At 34.7% G+C, this 12,622-nt stretch overlaps 1 protein-coding gene across 9 annotated transcripts in view; it reads right to left on the minus strand.

Annotated features, from left to right (window-relative positions):
• Nucleotides 1–12,622, minus strand: part of Dgkb (diacylglycerol kinase beta) — a 594,132-nt gene that overhangs the window by 376,211 nt on the left and 205,299 nt on the right. For 7 of the 9 annotated variants that reach the window (XM_013347831.2, XM_013347829.1, XM_026782456.1 and 4 more), the window contains one exon: nucleotides 2,399–2,434. In XM_013347831.2, coding sequence (XP_013203285.1) covers nucleotides 2,399–2,434 — 36 coding nt within the window. The remainder of the gene's footprint in view (nucleotides 1–2,398; nucleotides 2,435–12,622) is intronic. The other 2 variants (XM_013347832.2, XM_005343840.3) reach the window with 1 other exon arrangement.

A 12,622-nucleotide genomic window follows, 5' to 3' on the forward strand; every position in this document is an offset into this window, starting at 1 on the left:
GAAGGTGATGTGAGAAGCACTTGTGGTTCTTTCATTGCTTATTAAGTCCTAAGAACTTGGAATGATTGCGGTATGATATTGGGTATCCTTGGGCAGATAGGATACCACAAATTCAAAGACACTGCAGTTTCCTCTAAAGTAGCTCTAGGTAATACTCATGCCTTAAACATGAAGGCATGTTGTATGTTGTGAACTAGATATGTTGCGTTCAATTACTTCATGCAAGGTTTGTATATCACTCCTAGATAACTTCCAAGATGGATACATAATAAGTACAGTATTTCCATTAAATAAATCCTAAGTGGAAAGAAGAAACTTAAAGAATAGAAGTAACTATCTAAGTAGTCTAATTTTTACTTTATGCTAACATATGACAACACAATTACAAAATAATACCATGGTGTGTATAATGTAAAATTATTATACAAGCTTACACATCTTTTTGTAAGGATGCTGACTTCTGGGTACAGCCTTTCATCTACACTTTCAGAATCTTAAAGATGGGAGACACAGCTCATGTTTGTTCACCCTTAATGTTCTGTTAACTAACTTTAAAGTTCAGTACATTGATCTTATGATATTCTCAATATAGTTTGCCAGTTTTAAGTAAACTTTCTTATTTTCTAAAGAAGAAGTAGAATTCTTACCGTTTCAAATTTATAACATAATTGATATGTTTGTTGCTATAAAAATAGCTTGATGGCTCTGGATAGAAACAATTTTGGAAACTTTGGCATAAGATTGGGGATGTTCAAATTACATGTATGTATGGAAGCGGGGGTGTTCCAATTACATGTATGTATGGAAGCGGGGGTGTTCCAATTACATGTATGTATGGAAGTGGGGATGTTCCAATTCTGTGTTGGTATGAGATTGGGATTTTCCAATTACATGTATGTATGGAAGTGGGGGTGTTCCAATTATGTGTATGTATGAGAGTGTGATGTTGCAATTAAATGTATGCATGGAAGTGCGGGTGTTCCAGTTATGTGTAGACACAACTCTATTATGGGAATTCAAAATAAAAATAAAAAAATTATCCAACAGATGCCTTGAATTTTTACAATATTTGAAAATAACAGAATGACACATGAAAAGACTGTGCGATATTCAAGAAATGCCATGTGTCAGTGATTTCAAGACTGTTTCAAAGGAAAGTCCTGGGTCCTTTGTAAAAGGTGTAACCACTTATTTATAGTTTAAAAGTTAAATGATTGCCGGGTGGCAGTGGCACATGCCTATAATCCCAGCACTCAGGAGGCAAAGGCAGGTGGAACTCTGTGAGTTCAAGGTAAGGCTGGTCTAAAAAGTGAGTTCCAGGACAGTCAGTGCTACACAGAGAAACTCTGTATCAAAAAACAACAACAAAATGTTATATGTACATTTCTTTGTGTTCTTTTAATATTTTAAATGTGTGGTCAGTTAACCTGTTAGAAGTCTTTCACAGAATAGAACACAAGGATGCAATGGGGTGAGCATGTATGTGCATTTGTGCATTCCCCCCATGCACACATCATACCTGGGTTTAAGGATATTTTAGAACAAAATGGATAAAAATAAAATATATTTTAGGGGTTAGTGAGTGAAAAACTAAAATTTGTAAAGAACATTGTATCCTACACTAAAAATAAAAGATACTTTAAAAAGAGTTTAATAAACACAATACATAATATTCTGTTTCCTAAAACTGAAATAGCATGTCGGAATAACAGTTATATTGATTTTAGTTTTTCAATCAATCGTCCTGAATTATAACTTGTGGCAAATATGGCTGGGTACCTTTTAAATAAACAAAACCATATGATAAAGACTTTGGTTTGTTGTCACTTGCTAGACCTACAGCAAGGCAGGGATAAAGGCATTTACTTTTGACTACATACTATTCTAATGAAGTTGTATGCAAAGCCATATGCTGCATAAAACTTCCTTAGACATTGTTTTGAAGAGATGACTGCTTCTAAGGGAGCAAAGGATTCACAGCACATCATTGTCAAATGCTATGTAATGATGTTCTCAAAGAGTTGAAGTAATTTGTACTTTTAGCCATGTCCTTCCATTGATATTGAGAATTTCACATGTGAATACAAAGCACAGTGGTCATATTCTTTGCAAAGTAACTTTTAAGTTTTCGCTAAATGTATTATGACATATAATTTTTGATATTCCTAATTTTTGTCACAAATAGAAATTGAAAAGTATTTAAGACTATCCCATAATTGAAAGTACAAAGAATTTTACTTCCAATATTGAAATGTTGACAAATACAGAATTAACATTATTGCATTAATTTTAAAGTGTTAACATCATGTAATATTTGAAATCAATGATAATATCCCTTACATCCATATAAGATGATCATGACTTTTAGTTGTAACAGTTGTAAAATTTCCTTACATACCTCAGGAACAGAGGCTCCTGCCGTGGGCATAGTCTGCTGAAAAAGAGAAGTTTATATAAAAGCCGAGAAACCAAAACTGAAAATAGAGCACCTATGATATCACCACACACCATATATCTGGGAATAGAACAGAACACCTATATTATTACCACACACAATATATCTGGGAATAGAACACCGATGATGTCACCACACACAATATATCTGGGAATAGAACACCTATGATGTCACCACACACCATATATCTGGGAATAGAACACCTATGATGTCACCATACACCATATATCTGGGAATAGAACACCTATATTATCACCACACCATATATCTGTGGGTTCCATGAACTGGAACTACAGTCTCTTCATGGATTTTTTTTCCTAGATTAAATAAATGGACATCTTTTTGTCAGGCAAGGAATACTCAAAGCAAAATATGTTAGATGTGAAATGACTTACCCAAAGATGACTTTATTTATTCAGACTACACTGGTGAACATTCCTGCCAACTATACACACTTCCACTGCCTTTGTGCATGTACATATAATTTTGCAGTGATATTTTATTAATATCAATTTATTATTACCTTAATCATTAAATTTATTAAAACAGATTTTTTTCATATAATATATTCTTATTACAGTTTCTGCTCCTGTACTTTCTCAGTGTCTCCCCACATCCCCTTCCATCCACATCCCACTCCTTTCTATCTCTTATTAGGAAGCAAGTAGGTATCTTAAGGAATAATAACAAAACTAAAAACAAAACAAAATCAAATACATCAGAAGAGGACAGAGCAATTAAACAGAAGGAAAAGAGGTCAAGAAAAGGAATAAAACAGATTTAGACACAAGTGACACACTCATATGCACACTCAGGAATCCCATAAAAACACAAAATCAGAAGCCAGAATATATACAAAGGCCCTGTGGTGTGAATATATATATATATATTTAAAATTGGAATGCTCTGATATAACATTATGAGACAAAGAATCTCTAAAGATGGCTTTATCTGTGTAAGAACTCATTCTCAGCTGGCATTGACCTTCACACAGCAATCCCCATAACTTTATATCTTTCTCCACATCAATACCAACAATACATTTTCCAGCATTGATCTCATCTCTTTCAACAGATAATGGTATTTGCTCCTTGCCACAATATGAAACCATTGCTATTAGTAAATTAACAGTAAGTTATTACTATTAGTTAATCTATACAGTTTATGTGTAATTAAATAAAAACCACCATTTTATTTGAAAGTTGCTTTAAAAGATTAGGCTTAATGCAAAAATGTTAATGTTTCTAATAGTATATCTTCCATTATCTTCTACTGCCATGACTTTCTGAGTCGCTTGAGAAACATATTCTCGTGTCTATGCTCTGCACCACAGTAGAAATAAAGAGTAATCTGGTGCAGCTGCAAATTTGTCTAGGAGAACTCTAGAAGATATTAAGGTCTCATGGACTACAACTCTATTTAGAAGACCCTTCTATAGCATGAATAGCACACGTTTTTGCCACCGATTTCTCATCAAAAAGTCACTAAGTTGTATAAAAGAACCTGGTCAAGTATCTCTTCCACAGGGAAAATTTGCAGAAGTACTTTGTATTATTCTAAACATCGATTGACAAGACACTTGGAGGAGTTTTCACTGACAGTTTCTTGATTTTAATAATCATCCCGATTTCTGATCTACTCAATGTGTGGAACAGGCAGGCCGATGAGTGACGGGCAAAATGTGTTCATTCCTACCCAATCCAGTTCAAAGCTGTGTGTCAGCCACATTTCCTGTCTGGCTCCTACTGATCTTTCTACAGTTTTATGCTGTAACCCAGGGAACTGTGAGGCTTTTAAGCAACCAAAGGGAGACCTTTCTCAAGGACCCTGGCCACAGAGAATCTCAAGAGGTTTCTAAGTTAGAAAAGCATGGTGTCCTTTATCTTATATGAGGAAGGAACTTGTTAGAAAGCTAAACAAGATGATTGTGGTTCTATACGTTGCTCAGGATTACAGCCAAATACAATGCAAGGGTCTAAAATGAAACATCTAATGGCTAAGTAAACAAATAAAAGCAATTAAACATTAGTTTCAGATACTCACATGCACTTAAATATGAACAGGAGGACAGTGATAATATGGAATTGCTGACAATTTTCTTTTGTGTAAGAATAGTAATTTCATTATGAAGAAAATTTGCTTATTAGTAGAAGATACTCACTGAAATATTTAGGGATTTTGTATTACAATGGATGTGATTTACTGTAAAACCACAAATTAATAAAAAAATAGATTATGTATATATGTATGGATAGTTTATCTTAGATATTCAGTATGTGTTATTTACACATGTAAGTGCATTGCATTCATATTAGATCAATTCATATGAATCTATAAAGCCCTACATATGAAGAAATATGTAACAAAATAATAGCAGTGGTTGAGCTAAGTTATACATTTGCTAGGCTTCAATGTGTGTTTGGTAAGTATTGTATGGTTGGGAGAAAATAAGGTTTGTGCTACATTTCTATTATAAAATTTAAAAATACGTTAGATTTTTTTCTTCAGTGATATGAAAATTAAAATGTGTACAATATTCTGGTCAAAACAATGAAGCTTCTAGGTTTAGAAAAAGGAATGGCTGTATACGAAGGGAAAAGAAATATTGAGCTTTGTTTTCATGGTGACTTAAAGTTCTGAACCCCAAATGGAGAAATACAGGTTAAGTAGACTGCTGGAAAAGAAATGCCGAGAGAGTTGGTGGCGGAGAGAGACAAAGGAACTAGTTACCATGAACATTTGGATGAGGCAGAGCCTACACAGGCTCTTCCCACATTGTGCTGATGCCTTGCAAATACTGAGAATTAAGAAACACAACAGTGTAGGTAACCTCACAAGGGTCTGCATGCAAGAACCTACAGGTATCACAAGAAAGCACAGATGTGAGAAAAAAAAAATCTAAGATCGAAAGTAAAACACAAAAGCTATATATTGCATTTGTAAAAAAATAATAGTTAAGGCATAAAAGCAAGCAAACCAATTATTGTAGAAGGGACTCAAACCTTTCTGTCACTTTGCTACCACTTGCCTAGATTTACTATTTTATGGATATCAATATGGGGGCTTTCTCTTCCTCAGATCTGTAGGGTTGTTAGCCCGTCACTGCTATGGACTCAGCATAGCATATGTGTGGGCTGGGCAGCGAGATGTGGAGGTGGAGACACCGAGGAAGCTGTTGAACCTCTCTGAGCTGGGATAGCATAACTAAGGATGAGGATGAGGAGCCGACAAAACTGAAGCCTACCTCAGGTCAGATGGCATCAGTACCTAGACAGGAAGCCACCAGCCCTAAGGGTTTGCCAGGTGGTACTCTGCCTCCTGAGAGACATTTGTTGAAGAATGAAAAAGATGAAAATTTCCTGTCTGTGAGCATCCTTCCAACCAGAATGAATAGGTATAGGGATGGCTATTAAATTATCATGTCACTAGCCACCTCTTCTTGAACTACATTAAGGTCTCAGGCAGAAAAAAAAAAAAATCAGTTGCTACTTCTCAAAACAAATTCAGATATCACATTACTGCTTTTCCCCTACTGTACATACTTTTAAATATTTTTTCTGTACATACTTTTAAATATTGAAGATGAAAAGAATAAATGTTTTAGTTTTGAAAATTATCTAGAGTATATAATTCTCAGTGTAATATATTTTTAATTAGAATTATACAGGAACTGTATATTTTTATTTAATCAATGAGAGATGTGACTACAGAGGAATGTGATTGATTTTATTTAATCAGTATCTTTTTAATATTAAATAGAATACACAGAACAGATAATTAGTTTAAAAGATGCATTTGCCTTCAGGGCACTTATTAAGTTCAATTTAATATTGAAGAAATTTTAAAATCCTATTATTCTTAAGTACGTATTAGGATATTTCTTGCCTTTGTATTTTCTAATATGTAATCATTTTAAATTGACAATTTAATCCAAATTGTCACAGGACAAAGAGAAATCTTTAGTGGAGATTATTGGAGGTTTTAGTTAATATTATAGGGACACAGTACTCACATTTAAAGAGTCATCATTTATTTCAAGACTAAAGTAAAATTATCAAAATTAGGCCTACACTTATGTATGAAAATTCATAATTTTAGGAAGGTGCTTTTACATTTGAGATCTCATTTACCTCTCTTATTGAACCAAGCTAACCTATTTTCAGATTATGAGCAACAATTTAAAATAAAATTAAATGATTAACATCCAAAATTAAGACTTAGAAACTCATTTGCCAGCCAATGCTCTCAGTATTCAAATAACAGAAAAATAATTTTACGACACTGGAGCCTAAGATATAGCTCAGTCGTCATGAAGTTGCCTAGCACACTATAGTCCAGGTTTGGTTCTCAGTACAGTACACATGCATGCATGTGAATACATGCACACACATGCGCATGCATGCACACACACTCTTGGGCACGAATGTACAAACATGCACATGCAAGCACACACACATGGACTCAGAGATGCATGCACACAATACACACACGCATGCACACCCACATACACAAAGAGATGAGAAAAGCAACAGAGACAAACACACATACACATAAACACACATACACACACACACACACAGAGACACATATATACATAAATATGTAAATAAGTGTCTACTTTCTGCATGACCAAAAATAAAATATCTTTAAATGTTAATGAAAAATTCAAAATATGAAGGAAAACCAAATAAAGCACTGTTAAAGGTCAATTTGGATGAATTCAACACACTTTTTCCTACAGTGGTATTCTGAAAGTACACATACACACACACAAAAAAAACTATTTTAAACTGTGTGCTTTCTCTTATACGCAAGCATATATCTCTGACATTAAAAATGAGTGGTAAGAGTATTTTTAATAAAAGGAGAAATAAAAATATAAAAGAAAAGGAAAACGAGTATAAAGAAAAAATTTTGCTCCTAAAGGGGCACACAGTCTTAGCTAAAGGGGTAAAGTTACGTTTTACTCAACATTTAGAATGAAACATAATGAGGCATAGCTAGACTATAAAAACAAATACATTTTAGTTTTTCATGAACTTTCTTTTCTTATTCCAGTTTCATAATTTAAGCTTTATTTTTTGGTGGGCTCTTCATATGTAGACTCAGACACACAGCCATAACACTATTTTTTAAAAGGTTGTTCTATTGCTACTAGTGCCTTTAGTAACGTCCAGGTCAATATATCATCTGAGCCCAAAAGACAATAAATTATTTTTTATTCTCTACAAATACTGTTACAGCCAATTAAAATGTAAGTATCAAACAAAGCCTTTAGAATTCATAAATAATAGAGGCATTTTTCCCTTCTATTTAAAGTAGATTTTTTTTCAAGCCCTATATCCTGATTATGGATTCCCCTCCTTCTGCTCATCTCAGTATTTCCCCAGCTCCCATTCATACCTGCATCCCTTCATTCTCTCTCTTGTTTGAAGACAAACAGGCAACTAAAGAACAATAATACAAATAAAACAAAAGTGAATGAGAATGGGACATGAGAAAAAAGCAAAAGAAAAGAGCCAATGAGAAAGCACAAGGAAGGCATCAGATGCAGAACCACTCACATTTGCACACACACAAATCTGATAAACACACGTGAGTTGGAAAACAATATATACTCACAATGATTGTAAGCTGAAAATAAAAAATCTCTGGCCAAGCATTATAAGACAAAAGAAATTCCAAAAAAAATGCCAATGAGCTTGTTGCTTGTTGGCATCGGCTGCTGGGCATGGGCTTGTATAACCCATGCAATGCCACTGGCAAACACGACAGAGCCACTGGCATAGAGAGAGTCTCTTGCACAATCACTCTCTACCAAAGTTGATTTCATAAGCTTGTATTAACAGAAATTTAAGGACAACATTATTTTACTTGTGCTGGGGACATCAGTTGGAGGAAAGCCTTGTCCTGCAAATTTATGGATCTAAACTCCATCCCTGGAATCCATGTAAAATAGCTGGAATGGTAGCATATGATTTTAATGTCAGCCCCAGTATTGTGGAGACAGGAAAACGCCGAGGCTTAACTGACCAAGCGGCCTAGCATACTTGGCAATCTCTAGGCAAGTAAACACTTTGCCTAAAAAAATATTTCTCCTTAAAAGCAAGACACAAGTAACATTATATGAACTGAGCAGATGGTATTTAGGAACGTATCTTCATATACATGTTCATGTATGCAGACACTAACAGACAGACTGTGTATTGAAAGAGAATGGCAGGAGTACTTAAGAGGGTTTGAAGGGAGGGAAAGCAAAGGAGTAATGATAAATTACAAACTCATTCTTTTAAAAATGAAAAATTATTTCTACATATTTTACTCTTAATTGAGTTTCATTTTATTTTGATCTCAGTGTCTTTCATTGTTCTATGCTCTCACCATGTATCTTGAAATAGTCTAATAAAATTTTAATTTAAAAAAACTCCCAAAAACACATTTGCACCAACACACACTACATACACACAAACACACACACACACACACACACACACACACACACACACACACACACAGATGGCTTTGACAGTGATTACTATTTCTTCTATTAATAAGTATATAAGAGCAGCACATTTATGTTTGATGTAAACATCTACATATATAAAAACTAAGTCTACTGGAAGAGAAAGAATGAATAACTCAAAGCAAGAAGAGAGAGAAGGGAATCCACCTTCCAAAAGCTAACATAGCAGATTAATACCTATACATATGTTACCCATAATATAGCTATAATGTTGTCTGTTATGTCTGCTATTCCTCTTCAAAAATCATGGCTAGTTCTAAAATTCTCTCCCTGTATATTCAGTTTAATACTGCTCCCCAGGGTCAGTACAGATAATGAAAGAATATTGATAATAATATTTACAGTCAGGGCTTAGTTTTCCTTTTCATCATCCGTGGAAAACCTTGGAGGCAGAGCATATGATAGAATTCGTTCTGATCTTTTGTCCATCTGAACACCCACTGATCTCATGCCAGAACATTTTCTAACCAGGTTAAAGTCTAGCTCTGCATTCACTTTAGGTACAATTGAATTGAGTCAAAAATTTACACTGACTGCCAGTCAACCTTATCATGAACTTTCATTATGTGCTTGTAATTAATTGGGCCCAGCGAACAATATCAGTACTGAGTTATAGCCTCTTTTCCCCTGACCATATAATTAGAATATAATTACCCACAGGATATCAGGATGATGCGGAACCTTTCCTCTAAATGCACCCTCATTAGGAAATAAGTCTCAATGTACATTTATTCAATCAGTGTGAATTAATTAAAATGTTACTGAAATAAAAGAGGGCAGCAATAAAGAGTGGCTGGCATCTATTAAGAGACTACCACTTGAGATCTGCATGCACAGTTTATGTTCAAACCCATTTAGTATGAGGAGGAACTTTGGCATGTAGTCTGAGCTACAAGCACTGTACAATGAAATCTGACTAAAGAAATGCGTGTGTATCTTTGTGTTTGAAAAGCATTTATAGACAGTGCCTAAAATATTTTTAAAGTTTGGGTAAGTCGCTAATTACACCATTGTCTCCTGAAGATTTCATCAAGGTGTTGGCATGAACCTGAATATATATGGTACACAAAATCATTTTAATTTTAAAGCATCTAGGAAACTAGTTTTTATCCCCTATACCCATTTACAAATATGGATATTTAAATAAATATTTAGACTTGTAAATCTTATGATATAATATTGAAAATTACCAGATTTAGAAAAGTACAAACTATTTTTGTCTTTTAATAAAGTACTCCAAACCACTTAACCTAGCTTAAGCTATTTCAATACCATATTTTCTTTAAGCTGAACATATGTATCCACCTAAGAATATACTCCTTTTTAAACGATGCATATTATATCATACCACACATTCAGATTATATAAAACATGGCAAAAATAGTAAATGCATAAGGAAACTGAGGGACATGTGATGCTTCCCACAAAAAAAGTGTGAATTCCTATGAAAATAATCTACCTACAACCTATTTGTTCATATTTCACTAATAGATGGATTACGGTCCATTTCGATAAAATTGTGGAAAATTAACAAATGATCCTTATATACAAGGATATATATTGGAACATTTCAAAGATCTATATTATGCATATTCAAATTAACATATTCATTTTCAAGCTTTTATATCTTAAAAATTGCACTTAGAAATAGATTTTGTAAAACTTAGTTTTGTTATTAAAATTTGACCTTCATTCTTAAAAAACATACATACACTGCCTTTGAGTGGAAATTTTTTAACACTAGGATAAAATACTATTTTCCATATTCGTTGTGGGAGTAAACTCTAATCAGTTTGTAAATACTTTATTTTCCAAGATATCAAGATATTCTATAACATTGTATGTGTGCATTTGTGTGTATGTGTATGCGTATGAATATGTTAGTGATCCATGCTTTGCATATATTCTAGCATATGCTACACCCAAACATTAGATACATCTTGTTGGAAAATAAACAATGAAATGGGTGATGGAGCAACTCCATAAACAAGCAGGTAGAGGCATGTTCTAGTTTTAATATGAAAGTTGTTTTTAGTATTTCAATAATATAATGTGCATGCAACCATATTTTTTCATAGCATGTTTGGAGAAGAAAAAGTATAATAAAAGGAATATGGTGAATGATCTAGATGGAGCATGGAAGAAGAGTCTTCCTAAAATGTCATACTCCACAGGGGAGTTAGAAAGGATCTCTAGTAAAGCCCCTCGTAGCCCAATGCAGATCTGGGGCTTCCTCCAGGAAACATCTACACCTAGTATGGAAGCCACTGAGAGCTCCCAGCCCTGTTTTCTGGAGAATCAGCCTTTGTTTACAGGAACAGATTCTTCCCGAAATGCCTCTGGTTTCAGAGATCACTTCCGTGATGTATTGAAATAGTCAGAATGGGCTGACCCTGAACTTCAGGCAGTTGAGAGTAAGTCAGCGATGTTACTTTTTATTCCAAATTCCCTAGTGGAGTTTTAGGAAGGCTAATTTTCCCTCAGAGCACATTCCAGATAACTTTAGGCTATGTGTCTACTCCTCTGCTCTTTTCAAATGTTTTTTTTTTTTCTTTCCCTCTAAAGGGATTTCCATTCCTCCATATTCACATACAGCCAGATCCCTGTTTCAGGTTAAACTCCTGTGCCACCTTACCTCCACAATTCAAATTGATTTAATAAGAATCACAAGAATTTTCAAAGTAAGTAGGAAGAACACTGTGGACGGAGAAGGAAGAAAGACAAACATTTGAGGTTCCATACATCTGAGAATGCTTGAAGCAGATTACTGTGCAAACACAAGAGACTCCTGTGCACACAAGACACCATAGCTGTTCTTCCAGGGTAGACTCTCAAGCACGCAATGGAACTGATAAGAAATTGAATGACTAATGGTTTTGGTTTATTTCTCTTTCAAATTACAGTGTAAATAAAAGAAAAATTGTGATAGGTGTAAAAATATCAGAAAAAAATAGTCATAGAAAGAGGGAAGGCAGAGAATGCTAGAATGAGAAAAGGGAGGCTCATGGTCATGGTAAATTCCAGGAGTACAGAAGAAGCAATAATCAGAGGAAATAATTTGAAAACCACTCGTGGATGGTACACAATAAACATATCATAGACAATCAGAGAATGTGTGTGTGTAGCCTTCCTTCAGCGTTTGTGTAACTCAGGGAAATGAAGCTAGAGTTGCCACAACTCTTGAGAGGGTTTCTTGGGGTTTCTCTTAGCAGGGCAACCACCATGGCAAAAAGAGGCTAGGGGAGGACACGGGTCACTTTATTTTACAGCTCTCGTGACATTTTCTGTCTCTGAAGGAAGCCAGAACAAGAACTCCAAGCCTAAACTTGGGTCGCGGACTGAAACAGAGACCACAGAAGAGCTCTACATGCTGCCTTGCTCATCATGGCTTGCTAATCCTGCTTTCTTACACAACTAAGGACCACCTCTGTGGGCTGGGCCCTCACATTTCAATCCCTAATTAAGAAAATATTCCACAGGCTTTCCCACAGGCCATACTGATAGGGAGATCTCATTTGAGGCTGCATCTTCCCAAATAACCCTAGCTAGCTCTTGTCAACTGGAAACACCAAGCTAAAGAAACAAACTAACACCAACTAAACAGGAAAAAAGATGAGGAAGAGAAGGGAGACCTTCAAGTAACC

The sequence above is a fragment of the Microtus ochrogaster genome, chromosome 1 (genome assembly GCF_000317375.1).
Source record: "Microtus ochrogaster isolate Prairie Vole_2 chromosome 1, MicOch1.0, whole genome shotgun sequence".
Taxonomy (NCBI): Eukaryota; Metazoa; Chordata; class Mammalia; order Rodentia; family Cricetidae; genus Microtus; species Microtus ochrogaster.